We start from the raw sequence: 14,661 nt of genomic DNA on the forward strand, positions 1-14,661 counted from the left end.
TTGATGGTTCAAATGGCTCTGAGCACCATGGGACTTAACGTCTGAGGTCATCAGTCCCCTAGAACTTAGAACTACTTAAACCTAACTAACCTAAGGGCAGCACACACATCTGTGCGAGAGGCAGGATTCGAACCTGCAACTGTAGCAGTTGCGCGGCTCCGGACTGAAGCACTTAGAACCGCTCAGCCACAACGGCCGGCCAAACATTGATCAGTGTGCCTGGAGTAATGGTTGCACCAACTGTTTCTTGTGTTGGATAGATCAGCAAGTACCAGAAGCACATACACATGATCCCTTACGAGCTCCCAAAGGTAAAAATTGCATGGTGTCGGAGCAGGTGAACATGGAGTCCATGCGAAACAAGATGTGTTGTCTGCCCCCTTGACCAATCCTGGAGTCTTGTACATCATCATCATCATCCTCATCATCATTTAACTAATCCTGTACCAAGTTCCAAGTAATACCACATACCAGTGAGGTGGTGCACCATCTTGCAGCCAAACGTAATTCCATGATCCAGTTTCTCCCAAATGAGGAAAGAGCCATATTTTTAGTGCATCAATATAAGAAACAGCACTTTGCTTCACCAAAGAAGAAAAGCCCATAAACTTTCCACTAAATTTCGTATGTAAATCGTAGTCTGGAGGCTTTAGATCTCGTAACAACTGCAAACTTTGTAAAACTGCTCGAGTTGCCTTTTAATTTAATGTAATAAAACCTGAAAGCAGAATGTAATAAATGCTACAAAGCTTTAAACCCCAACATTCACTTTTAAACACTGGGTATTGTGCACACTGGGTGTGGTAAGAAGCCACTGCAATCACTGAGAAATGGAAAAGTAAACTGCAGTAGTTTTGGAAGACGAGTCGTCATTCACTAGCTCTGCGACACTGCCCTTGTTGACAGCCTGTGAAGGGCGGCAATTTGAGTGGAGAGAGAGGGACATTTTTGACAAATTACCAGCATGGTGGGGCACTGGGCAATGCTTTTATTACATGAAGTATTCACAGGGTTTTTCATGATACAACAGAAACTTTTCTGGTTGTCGGCTCAGGAAATTTGGTCACAAGTTATTGAAAAAATAACACTGCAAATAACATCATTTCTCTACACGGTCTGCCTTAACCGTCATTTAGTTGAGCCATCTCCTGACAAGTTTCCTCCAGCCATCCCGAAAACAGCTCTGTGGCACCGCCTCCACAATCTCGTCATTTGACAGAAACTCGTATTCGACCACGTGCTCATCTGTCTAACAAAAAGGGTAGGAATCTTCTGAAGCAATGTCAGAAATCTATAGTAGGTGATCTAGAATTTCAAATATATTGGATTTCATAGTTTGCCATCTACATACAGACTCCCTGAGTCACCGTGCAGTGTGTGACGGAGGGTATCCTGCACCACTAATAGTAGTTTCCTTTCCCCTTTCACTCGCAAACAGAGCGAGTGAAAGACAACTCTCTGTACGCCTCCGTACGAGCACTAATTTCTCGAACATTATCTCTGTGGTCCTTATGCGCAATGTATGTTGGAGGCGGCAGAAACATTCTGCTGTCAGCCTCAAATGCCAGTTCTCTAAATTTTGTCAATAGTGTTTCTCAAAAAGAATATCGTCTCAGCTCCAGGGATAGCCATTTCAGTTCCGGAAGCACGTCAGTAACATTCGAGTGTCGTTCGAACCTACCAGTGACAAATCTACCACCTGCCAGCAACAAATCTGCCAGCCCACCTCTTAACTGATTCAATCCGACCTGGTACGGATCGAAAACACTCGAGCAGTACTCGAGAATAGGTCACACCGGCGTCCTATATAAGGATCTCCTTTACAGATGAACCGTGCTTTCCTAGAATTCTCCCAATAAACTGAAGTCCAACATTTGCCTTTCCTACCACAAGTCTCACATGCTCGTTCCATTTCATATTGCTTTACAAAGTTCTGCCCAGACATTTCATTTCAACAATGTGACAGTGTCAAGGGGAGACTACTAATGCTGCATCCGAACATTATAGGTTTGTTTTTCCTACTCATTTGCGTTAATTTACATTTTTCTACTTTTACAGCTAGCTGCCATTCGTCATACCAACTAGAAATTTTGTGTAAGTCATTGTTTATCCTCCTCCAGTCACTCAACAATGATCCTTCCCCTACACCGCGGCATCATCAGCAAACAACCACAGACTGCTGCCCAACCTGCCCACCAGATCATTCGTGTATATAAAAAATAACAGTGACCCTACAACACTTCCCAGGGACACTTCTGATGATACCCTGATGAACACACTCAGTCGAGGACAACATACCGATTCTGTTACTTAAGAAGTTTAGTTTAGTTTAGTTATGTAATGTTCCATAGATCATTTTCCCAATTATTTTATCGATATGATGTGGAACAAGTCAGACACACACACACACACACACACACACACACACACACACACACACACAAATATATTAATATTACTGAAAGTTTCACTTCTACACATGCAACTACATTTAGAGGTACTTTTTTTTTTTTTTTTTTTTTTTTTTTTTTTTTTTTTTTTTTTAAAGCAGTCCTGAAACAGAAACTTGTCCATGGAACAGAAGCAGTTGTCCAAAAGAAATGATTTTAAGCTAGATTTAAAACTTGATCTGCTACCTGCCAGAAACTTTATGCTGTTGGGCAAATGATCAAAGATTTTTCTTGTTGAATAGTGTACTCTTTTTTGAGCAACTGACAGCTTCAATAACGGATAGGAAAGGCCATTTTTCCCTCTAGCGAACATATATACTCTGATGGTGCAGTTAAAATACCTAACTCCTTGAAAAGGTTCCTACATGACATCCTTGGGTGAACACCACTAATTATTCCCACTGCTCTCCTGTGTGTAATCAATACATTATGTCTAAGTGGTGTGTTACCCCAGAAAACTATTCCATAAGACATTACTAATTGAAAATATGCAAAGTACGTTAGGAGGCCGATCGGTTTATTACCGAAACTAGCGATTATACGAAGAGCGAAAGAAGCCGAACTTAATTGTTTGAGAAGCTCAGTAATATGCTTCTTCCAGTTCAAGTTGTCATCAATGTGAACACCCAAAAAATTTGGAGGAATCTAACCTGTTAACTGAGCCCTGTTCATATGCTACGTCAATTGTCAGTATGTCTCTATTCGGTGTACAGAACTGGATATGGTGACCATTTTCAAAATTAAGGGGGGGGGGGGGGGGGGGTCAATTTTCTGAAAACTACTTAATAATTCTTTGAAAGACATTCTTAACAATATCTTCAGCTGATTTTTCTGGAATGGGATTTATTATAACACTCGTGTCATCTGCAAAAAGTACTAGTTCCGCTTGCTGAACGTTAGGTGAGAGGTCAATCACACAAATAAATTGAACCATGTGGGACTCTCTTTGTGATAACTCCCCATTCACTAGAATTGAACACCCTCCCAACATTATTTGTGCGATTCAGCACAATTTTTTGCTTTCTATTCATTAAGTATGATTCAAACCAGCTGTATGTATAGCATTCAATTCCATAAAACCTGAGTTTTTCTAACAAGGGAACCTCCCCATCGCACCCCTCTCAGATTTAGTTATAAGTTGGCACAGTGGATAGGCCCTGAAAAACTGAACACCGATCAATGGAGAAAACAGGAAGAAGTTGTGTGGAACTATCAAAAAAATAAGTAAAATATACAAACTGAGTAGTCCATGAGCAAGTAAGGCAACATCAAGGGCAGTGTCAGCTCAGGAGCGCCGTGGTACTGTGGTTAGCGTGAGCAGCTGCGGAACGAGAGGTTCTTGGTTCAAGTCTTCCTCGAGTGAAAATTTTACTTTCTTTATTTTCGCAAAGTTATGATCTGTCCATTCGTTCATTGACGTCTCTGTTCACTGTAATAAGTTTAGTGTCTGTGTTTTGCAACCGCACCGCAAAGCCGTGCGATTAGTAGACAGCAACCGCACCGCAAAGCCGTGCGATTAGTAGACAAAATGACGTGCCTCTCCAATGGGAACCGAAAACATTTGATCGAAAGGTCATAGGTCAACCGATTCCTCCACAGGTAAACACATCTGATATATTCTATGCAACACTGGTGATGGCATGTGCATCACATGACAGGAATATGTTGCCGACCCACCTAACTTGTACACTTGGCGAATGGGTAAAAAGATTCTTCCACCTTGCCCGATTTAGGTTTTCTTGTGGATGTGATAATCACTCCCAATAAAGTGATGAAAACATAAGAGTTTGTCACATAAACTGCAACAAATTAATGCAACAGTTTCACAGTCACACAGTTTTCCCTGTGCTCTGTCAAAACATATGTTTTTAACGTTTTTGTGCTGTGGTCGACTGACGTCGTGTGTTACGAAATTTGTTTAGGTGTAGCGTCCCCATACTACGGCGCAGTTACCTCGCATCGGATGGACGGACAGACAGATAATAATTGTCTGAAAATTAAAAAAATAAACTTTTCGCTCGAGGGGAGACTTGAACCAAGGACCTCTCATTCCGCAGCTGCTCATGCTAACCACGGGTCCACGGTGCTGCTGAGCTCACACCATCCATGATGTTGCATATCTTGCGCATGGACTACTCAGTTTGTATATTTTGCTTATTTTTTCCTAGTTCCACACAACTTCTTCCTGTTTTCTCCATTGATCTGTGTTCAGTTTTTCAAGGCCTATCCACTGTGCCAACTTATAACAAAATCTGAGGGAGGTGCGATGGGGAGGTTCCCTTGTAAGAGTGTGACATGGTCCACACAGTTACATCACAAAAGATATCAAAAGATCACAAAAGATATCAACTGGTGATAATTTGTTATTTAGGGCTTGTACTATTTCATGGGTAAATGTGTCTTTCAGCCATTCACATATATGAGAACCCATTCCCATATGCTCGTACCTTTGTTAAACCCTGCGCAGGGGCACTGTGTAGAATGCTTTTGGGAAATCTAGGAATATGGAATCTGGAACTTGCCCTTCACAGCATGTCATGTAAGAACAGTGCAAGCCGAGTTTTCCATGTGCGATGCTTTATAAAACTGTGTCGATTCATTGATGGAAGCTTTTCTGTCTCCAGGAAATTTATTATATTCACATTGAGAATATCTTAAAGAATTCAGCAGGAAACCGATGTTAAAGATGTTGGTCTGTAATTTTTTGGGTCCACTCTTTTACCATTCTTCCATACAGAAGTCACGTGTGCTTTTTTCAGTCGCTTGGGACTTTGCACGGGTTGACATTCATGATAAATGCAAGGTAAGTAAGGGTCCAATGCACTCTTTGTGAAACCAGACTGGGATTCCATCTGGAGCCAGCAACTTATTTGTTTTCAATTCTTCCTGTTGTTTTTCTATGCCAGGAATGCCTATTACTATGTCCTTCCATACAACAGTCAGTGTCGTGGTCAAATGACAGTATGGTTGTATGACTCTCCTGGGTGAATGATTTCTTAAACGCAAAATTTAAAACTTCAGCTTTCCTTCTGCTATCTTCTACTGTCACACTAGATTGGTCAACAAGTGACTGGATGGAAGTCTTAGACCCACTTAGAGATTCTGTATAATATCAGGATTTTCTCAGGTTCTCGGCAAAATCTTTTGCTAAGGTATGACAGCAGTAGTAGTTGCATGCTTTGTGCATCGATCTTTTTAAAGCTGTACAAATCCCTGCTAACTTTAGACTGTCATCGTCTGCATGTTCACTTTCAACCGAGAGTGTAACGGCCTTCACTTCCTCAGGATTTTTCAAATATTTTTGTTAGACCAAAGTGGGTCTTTCCCATTCTTAATTAACTTATCTGCCAAATACTTCTCCAGAGCTTCATTTACAATCTGTTTCAACTTTGGCCACAATTCCTCTACTGGAAGTAAACGATTTCAATTCATTCTCTAAACGGGATACTAACAACAGCATATTTGCTAACAGGAATACTCTCCTACCCTATGTGACTGATTTATTAACTTTAGTAGCCATAGTCACTACTGAATATAATCGGGGAGAAGAGAAATTTGTGCCACAACTTGACTAGAAGAAGTTGGTAGGACGTCAACAGATCACCCGTTTAGTATTGGAGGGCAGTGTGGAGGGTAATAATCGTAGAGGGAGACCAAGAGATGAATACACTAAGCAGATTCAGAAGGATGTAAGGTTCAGTGGTTACTCGGAGATGAAGAGGCTTGCACAGGATAGAGTAGTATGGAGAGCTGCATCAAACCAGTCTCTGGACTGAAGACAACAATAACAACAACAACAACAACAACAACCACAACAGTCACTATAATCACGTCAGAGTCACTGAGCCACTGATACGGTCAGGCCTGTTTTTAGCTGCAAGTTCAAAAACACATCCATTGTGTGTTGACTGTCAAACTAGCTGCTCAATATAGTTTTCTGAAAACATTTTCAAAAGCACATCACATGCTTGTAGGTCTGTATCCTCTGCAATGAATCCACAGACGTCAGACCCTTTAAGAAGGGTAGTAGGAGTAATCCATCGAACCACAGACCTATACTATTGATGTCGGTTTGCAGTAGGGTTTTGGAGCATATACTGTATTCAAACATTATGAATCACCTCAAAGGCAACAATCTATTGATACGTAATCAGCATGGTTTCAGAAAACATCGCTATTGTGCAACGCAGCTAGCTCTTTATTCGTACGAAGTAATGGCCGCTATCGACAGGGGATCTCAGGTTGATTCCATATTTCTGGATTTCCGGAAAGCTTTTGACACCGTTCCTCACAAGCGACTTCTAATCAAGCTGCGGGCCTATGGGGTATCATCTCAGTTGTGCGACTGGATTCGTGATTTCCTGTCAGGAAGGTCGCAGTTCGTAGTAATAGACGGCAAACCATCGAGTAAAACTGACGTGATATCAGGTGTTCCCCAGGGAAGCATCCTGGGACCTCTGCTGTTCCTGATCTATATAAATGACCTCGGTGACAATCTGAGCAGTTCTCTTAGATTGTTCGCAGATGATGCTGTAATTTACTGTCTAGTAAGGTCATCCAAAGACCAGTATCAGTTGCAAAGCGATTTAGAAAAGATTGCTGTATGGTGTGGCAGGTGGCAGTTGACGCTAAATAACGAAAAGTGTGAGGTGATGAACACAAGTTCCAAAAGAAATCCGTCGGAATTCGATTACTCGATAAATAGTACAATTCTCAAGGCTGTCAATTCAACTAAGTACCGGGGTGTTAAAATCACAAACAACTTCAGTTGGAAAGACCACATAGATAATATTGTGGGGAAGGTGAGCCAAAGGTTGCGTTTCATTGGCAGGACACTTGGAAGATGCAACAAGTCCATTTAAGAGACAGCTTACACTACACTCGTTCGTCCTTTATTAGAATATTGCTGCGCGGTGTGGGATCCTTACCAGGTGGGATTGACGGAGGACATCGAAACGATGCAAAAAAGGGCAGCTCATTTTGTATTATCACGTAATAGGGGAGAGAGTGCGGCAGATATGATACGCGAGTTGGGATGGAAGTCATTAAAGCAAAGACGTTTTTCGTCGTGGCGAGTTCTATTTACGAAATTTCAGTCACCAACTTTCTCTTCCGAATGCGAAAATATTTTGTTGAGCCCAACCTACATAGGTAGGAATGATCATCAAAATAAAATATGAGAAATCAGAGCTCGAACAGAAAGGTTTAGGTGTTCGTTTTTCCCGCGCGCTGTTCGGGAGTGTAATGGCAGAGAGATAGTATGATTGTGGTTCGATGAACCCTCTGCCAAGCACTTAAATGTGAATTGCAGAGTAGTCATGTAGATGTAATTGTAGATACCTGGTAGGTTGAAATTTCTTCCAACTAATACTGCACAGTCCGGGTATTTCCACGATACTGACCATAGACTAATTTGAATGATTCTAGAACTGTCATAGCAGAATCGGGTGGCTGGTACAAACATCCAACAATTAACTTGGTTTTCTTAGACCTGTTATATGCAATAAGATAACCTCAATGTCACACTCCAATTCGACCTCAATAGAGACGTTTTTGTCAACTGCAATAAACACTCCCCCCTCCCATGGCGTTTAATCTGTCTTTTCGATATACGTTCCGTGACTCGCTAAATATCTCTGAGATTTCTATCTTGGGCTTCAGTCTCGTCTCGGTCCCAAGAATAGTCAGAGTGTGAGAAATTTTGTTGAGGGAATAAATTTGGGACCTACGTTGCAAATACTTCGGCAATTTACTGATAAAATTTTAACCGTTGAAATGTCTTTACTCAGAACACGGTCCGATTTCACTATCTGCCTGTTATGAGGTGAGCGTTCATCAGAGAGGATGTTCATCATTTCTACGAGGGCAGCCATTACCCTGATGCAAAATCACAGTCCTGAAAGCTCCTTCTCTCCTTCATTTGGTCACAAAAGTTGTCACTCAACCTGTTTGGCAGTTGAGATTTCAACAAACTGACAGTAGACTTTAAAATTATATTGGAAACAATTGCAAGATATTTATTTTTATCGTTGTTGTTGAACAAGTAGTAAAGCAACACAGCTTTGTATAATTCATTGGGACGCAGTACCATAGCTTTGGTACTCATTTCCTGTAAACACTGTTTACACACTGCACAAATGTAAAAAATGAACATGACTCGTATTAAACAAACTGTACTAGTTAACTGACATTTGTACCTCCTACTGTGTCATATCACTTAATACTGTTCATGGCAAGAACAAACTGTTACTGCAAATAAATACTACAGCTAAAGATATTAATAAATATTTTATTGGTGAAAGTAAGACAGGTATACCATCTAAAGTCTTTAATCTACCAGATTATCCATTTTTTGAGAGGCTTAAAATGAGTAAAAAGGTAAAAGAATAACACTTTCTGAAGTTAAAGGTACATTTGAAGTAGTAGTCATATTAACTGTTAACACAGGCCAAACCAGAACTCCGTCAATAAACTTTCACAGTTGGTAGTACGGACCAAAATGTCCAGTAAACATGGACTTTAAGGTGAATATCTTAAGAGTTACAAGCACTTCTTCAGGAGATATGTTTCACAGAACCAAAGATGAAAGAGTGCTCGGAGCTCCTAAGGTACGCATTTTAGAGTGCACATTTACTTGACTTTTTTTTTCCTCATTTTGGTCCACACTACCACATCTGGAGGCAGTAGAGATGTGGATATGGAGAAGAATGGAGGAAGTGAAATAGGGAGCCCGAGTACGGAATGAAGGAATATTAAGAAGAGTTGGAGAAGAAAGAAACATGCTGAAAGTCATCAGAGAGAGAAAACGGAAATGGGTTGGGCACTGTTTGAGGAGGCACTGTTTATTGAAAGAAGGAATAGATGGAATGGTGGAGGGAAAAAGGGGAAGATAAAAAAAGATATCAAATGCTGGACAATATAAAAGGAGACAAATATTCAGAAATGAAACAACTGGCTATGGGCGGACAAAAGTGGAAGAGGCTTAACCCATGACAAGGCCTGCCATAAGGCTACTACTACTACTACTACTACTACTACTACTACTACCACCACCACCACCACCACCACCACCACCACATCTGAAAGTTTGTCAGAGGCATTCCGGTCGTGTATAGTTTATGGATTTTCTACGATATACTTCCCCTCCATTAATTATTACCAAAACTTGTTCCAAATTTTCGAAGGCTCTCCTTCTTCACAGGATCAGCTGAACGTGCTAAATTAAACAATGGTTCAAAAATGGTTCAAATGGCTCTGAGCACTGTGGGACTTAACAACTATGGTCATCAGTCCCCTAGAACTTAGAACTACTTAAACCTAACTAACCTAAGGACATCACACAACACCCAGGCATCACGAGGCAGAGAAAATCCCTGACCCCGCCGGGAATCGAACCCGGGAACCCGGGCGTGGGAAGAGAGAACGCTACTGCACGACCACTAGCTGCAGCCAATTAAACAATGGATAGGGAGAACTACAGTGTACAGGAAGTCTGAATAACACTACAAGTTTTCAGTTTCAATATTTATAGACAGCTTGCAAAGGTGATAGTACTTGTAGGTGGAAGAGAAAATACTATGGCTGGCTGAGGAGTGGAGTGTGGGAGTCTTTGGAGTGGCAGCCTTACACTCAGTCACATGACAGTACTTTCCATCAATATCTAATGGTGAAATACCAGGAAACACTTACAGACGACGCAATGCAAGTTTCATACCTGCACCATTCGTAGTAGATCCGCCTCGGTGCCTTCACGTAGCTCCTGCTTCACTGCCATAAACTCATATCCCTGCAATACAAAAAAACAACATTACTGTATTTTTATGTGTGGCAAAACATCTGTGCCAGATTATAGTCAAAGCAGTGCAGAAGTGTAGAATGAAGGCTTTGATGACTGGATGACATAGCTGCTGGTAAACCTTTCAGGCTGTGAGGTCGTGGTCCAAGAAACTCTTCTGTTCCTGAAGTTTCATCCAGGACTGCACCGGACATCTTCAGGTGCTCCTCCGCCGAATCTTGCCGACTGACTGGTCAGACGTCCGAGAGCGACATATATACTGTACGAAAGGGGGTGTGGTCAAAGTAATGTGATGAGCAGAGATAATCCTTGTCAAAGATATGACTTAACTATCAATTGTCGTCTTGTCGAAGATAAAATTGTCTAGCGATTCTGCGGCTCTGCTACTTTGACCACACCCCCTTTCCTACAGTACGTATGTCGTTCTCGGGCGTCCGATCGGTCAGTCGGCAAGACTCGGAGGAAGAGCACCCGAAGGTGTCCGGCGCAGTCCGGGGCAAAACGCCAGGAACAGAAGAGTTTCTCGGACCACGAGCTCACATCCAGAAAGGTTTACTAGCAGCTGGTACAGAAGCGGCCTGAAACAATATTCTCAGACCTCCGTGAAAAGGAAAGTTGCTACTCACCATATAGCAGAGATGCCGAGTCGCAGACAGACACGACAAAAAGACTGTCAAAAATAATAGCTTTCAGCCAGTAAGGCCATATAGCATCTCCGCTATATGGTGAGCAGTAACTTTCCTTTTCACAATATTGTCACGAACATTTGGTAAGAATGTAGTGTTACAAATACCAGCAATTACACTGATATCTTTCCCGTGCGAATGACAACAGGAAAATATTTCCACCGACGAGCAATGACCGGAGCGAGATCAAATGTCACCTGCTGCCGCTCCGGACACACAGTGCGGTATGGAAAGTACAGGATGTTTGTAAAGTCGGTACCTACTTGTAACAGTGAATATTTAAAAAAGAATACATCTTTTCATAGTTTTGTTTCCACTGAATATATTATTACAGTGTACCATTTGGTTATTAAGTTACATTTCAATTTATGCACCCACATTTTCCACATAAATCTTGAATCTTTTAGGAAAAAATCCACAGCTTTTCCTAGCATCTCAACTAGGACATTTGCAAACACTTCACAGATACGTTGTTCAAGACTGCCAATATCCTTCAGTTTTAACTTGTACACTTATTCCTTAGCTCATCCCCAAAGGAAGAATTCACATGATGTGAGATCAGGGCTGCATGCAAGCCATTCTGTCAGTTCCCGGTGGCCAATGTACCTGCGAGGGAAATTGTCATCAAACCATTCTCTCACTGTGGGGTGGAGTTCCATCTTGCACGAAGAGCAATTCCCTTCCATTTTCCGATTCTCGAATCACAGGCTCTACGTACATTCGCAGCACCTGCAAGTACCGTGCACTATTCACGGTGTCATGTAGCACGTACGGTCCAACTAATCTCCTTCCCACACCTCTGATCTCGATTGCATTTTTTCAGCTGTCACACTGCATCCAATTTTTACCAATAATGACACCCGTGACAGTTCACAAAACCTCCAACGTGAAATCCCACTTCATCAGAGCACAGGGTATTGTTTTACTGATCGGGATAATCGTCTCCTCGATCGAGCACAAACTCCCAAAATTCCACTCTCCTGTCACAGTCCTCATCGAACAACTCTTGCACATAATATGGCTCCTGAGGTCGAAAAAATAGCTCACTTTTAAAAATGGTTGTTACCGTGTGACATTACAATCCCATTTCCCTAGCAGCTTGTCTTGTTGACTTTGCAAGGCTTCGTTCAAAGATGTGGTGAACATCATTCACATTCTCTTCGCACGTGGATGTCGAAAGTCTTCCAGACTGACTTGCATCTTTCACTCTAGCAGTTATCACATATTTTTTATGACAGTTTTCTTTATTGTCTTAGGATTAACTTTCGGTTTCCTACCTCACTCTTGCCCAGGGGCGAAGGCAAGAGGGGGCGCTTTGGGGGGGGGGGGGGGGGGGGGTTATAGCTCGCCTCCCCCCACCCCTCCAATGGAGTATTATATTACACTGGATAAAATGACTTTAGAAATCAACAAATATATTACTTCAACAGATTCAGAAGGCGAGCTGAAACTACGGAAGAAAAAGAGGGTAGATGAAAGTAAAAGATCTGAAACAGCGACTGAAGATTTAAAGAACTGTGACAAACAGTTTTTCCTAAATGCATATGTTGTACTTCAAATATTTGGGACTATTTCTGTTACCATGAACACTCCTGAATGAAGCTTCTCTATTTTGAGACGAATAAAGACTTATTTGTGTAACACACTGAGGCAGGTGAGAATAAATGTATCGGCTCTTGCAAATATCCATAAAGAAAGAGATATGGACATTGAAAATATCATTGACACATTCAGTAAAAAGAAACAGAGACAAATGAGCATGACAAATTGGGCTGAAGACAGAAATATCCAGTGAATTTTGGTACAGATTTATTTTTTTTCCTATATCCAGTTCAAGTTTTTACATTCATGTCATCTTCCGTATCCAGAAAATTACTGGAAACTTATTTGTTGTAAGTTGACCTTTTTTATGATTTATGTAATTTTTAAAATTTCCCATGTTAAAATAAGTTTTTTTTTTTACCCTGAACTCCAAAACAGGTACCAAAAACTACTTTAAGCAAACCCCAAATTTTACCAATTTGTCGGTGGCGGACTGTCCTTTTGTTAAGCAATATTGCGTGGGCATAATGTTCTGCTCATCAGTGCTCACATAAGTGATATACTGTGTAGAGATGCATTGATAAAAATTACAGAGAATGAAAGAGAAAGTTCAGATGTTTTGTGTATGCTATAGCCATTCCATAGACAGAGTGAAGTCATCGCAAGAGTGTTTTACAAATGCGTATTCTGAGATCTAGAACTGTTTTTGGTGCAAGAGGCACGTACCTGAGGTCTTTCAAACAACCTCGGAGAAACAAATTGACAGGTGTCAGGCCTAGAGAGGTATGTGGCCAAGACCCAAATGCAGCACTGTCGTGTCACCTCCATATCCAATTCACAGTTACCATTTAAAGATGACACGCTGTTCATTCTACACAGTGATTCCAGAAGAATTACAGAAGACAAATGTAATGCAACATTCCACGAACTTGAGGGCTAGTGCCGAAGTGCTAAACTGTCACTAGCAGATCACAAAAGAACAACGTACCTCCTGCTGAAAGGAACCTAGCAAGAAACCGTAAAATAAAATTTAGTGATTTCATGATTCGGAGAAGTGCAGTAACAAGATATCTAGGGATATTTCTGGACACACATCGTAACTTTGCACTTCGTGTAGAGGAAACAGGCAAAAAAAGGTACAAATCTGATGAATAAAATTATAACAAGTGCAAACAGGCAATTTTGTCTTTCCTCGAAAACAATCGGAGCATACCACCGATTTATTTTATCATCGGTCATAGGATATGGTATGAGCATCTATGCTCATAGATTGCAGCTAGTGAAGCCAGCCTCATTAGTGAGAAGAATTCAATGAGGAGTGTTACTAATATTAACAGATGCTTAATGCATTAGCCTGAATGATGCTTTGTTAGTAATTCCGAGAATATGCCCACTGGACTTGGAAATCAGAAAAATGAGAGACCTTTACTGGTTAAAGAAAGCAATTAAATGGAAGTAAAAAGGATGCACGGAACTGAAGCCAATACAAAAAATTTAATGAAAGATGGCCTATTATGACTCACAAAATGAATGAAACATCTCAGATACAGGCTGAAGAACAGATGAATTTATCCCTAACATCAGGAGGAGACTAAAAATCAGATTTCTTAACCCATCGAGTGGATTAATACATTACCTGACTGGCCACGGCATGTATGCTACATACCTATACAAAATCAAAAGACAGACAGACGATAGCTATGCTTGCGGCAGTGTGGGTGCTCTAGAAAACCCGACACTGATGAACCGTCCGCTCTACGCAGATGCGGCAGGTATTACCCCAAAGCAGCACTAGGAAGCAAGTCGATCTGGTCCACGTTTGACGATAATGCAGCTGCAGTAACCAGGAAGGCCGAGGAAGATTTCCACGAAGCATTCGACAACATGTGAGTATGCTGCCATCCTGCGTAGACGATATACTCAACAGTTTGAAAGAAGACGACTGAGGTCGGCAATTGCCTCAAGAATTTACACTGTGTCGATACAGGTGATCACGGAAGTGTGCACTCTAAGCCACAACAGTGATTGCTGGAAATTTTTGCTACAGTCGAAACGTTGCTGACGTGCTGCCCGATGCCCGAAGAATGTAGCGGACAGTGGCTTTTAAAAGCGGGGTAGTACGAGGATGTATCCAGTAGTGGAAACAACTATCTACTGCTTAAATGGACCAGACTAAATGAGCAGACAC

The 14,661-nt window shown here is 41.4% G+C and overlaps 1 protein-coding gene across 1 annotated transcript in view; it reads right to left on the bottom strand.

The window, feature by feature from the left end:
• LOC126108686 (zinc finger protein OZF-like) overlaps positions 1–14,661 on the bottom strand; it is a 106,053-nt gene that overhangs the window by 42,323 nt on the left and 49,069 nt on the right. Inside the window, exon 3 of the mRNA XM_049914006.1 lies at positions 10,165–10,236. Within this exon, the coding sequence (XP_049769963.1) occupies positions 10,165–10,236 (72 nt within the window). The remainder of the gene's footprint in view (positions 1–10,164; positions 10,237–14,661) is intronic.

Source organism: Schistocerca cancellata, chromosome 11 (genome assembly GCF_023864275.1).
Source record: "Schistocerca cancellata isolate TAMUIC-IGC-003103 chromosome 11, iqSchCanc2.1, whole genome shotgun sequence".
Classification (NCBI taxonomy): Eukaryota; Metazoa; Arthropoda; class Insecta; order Orthoptera; family Acrididae; genus Schistocerca; species Schistocerca cancellata.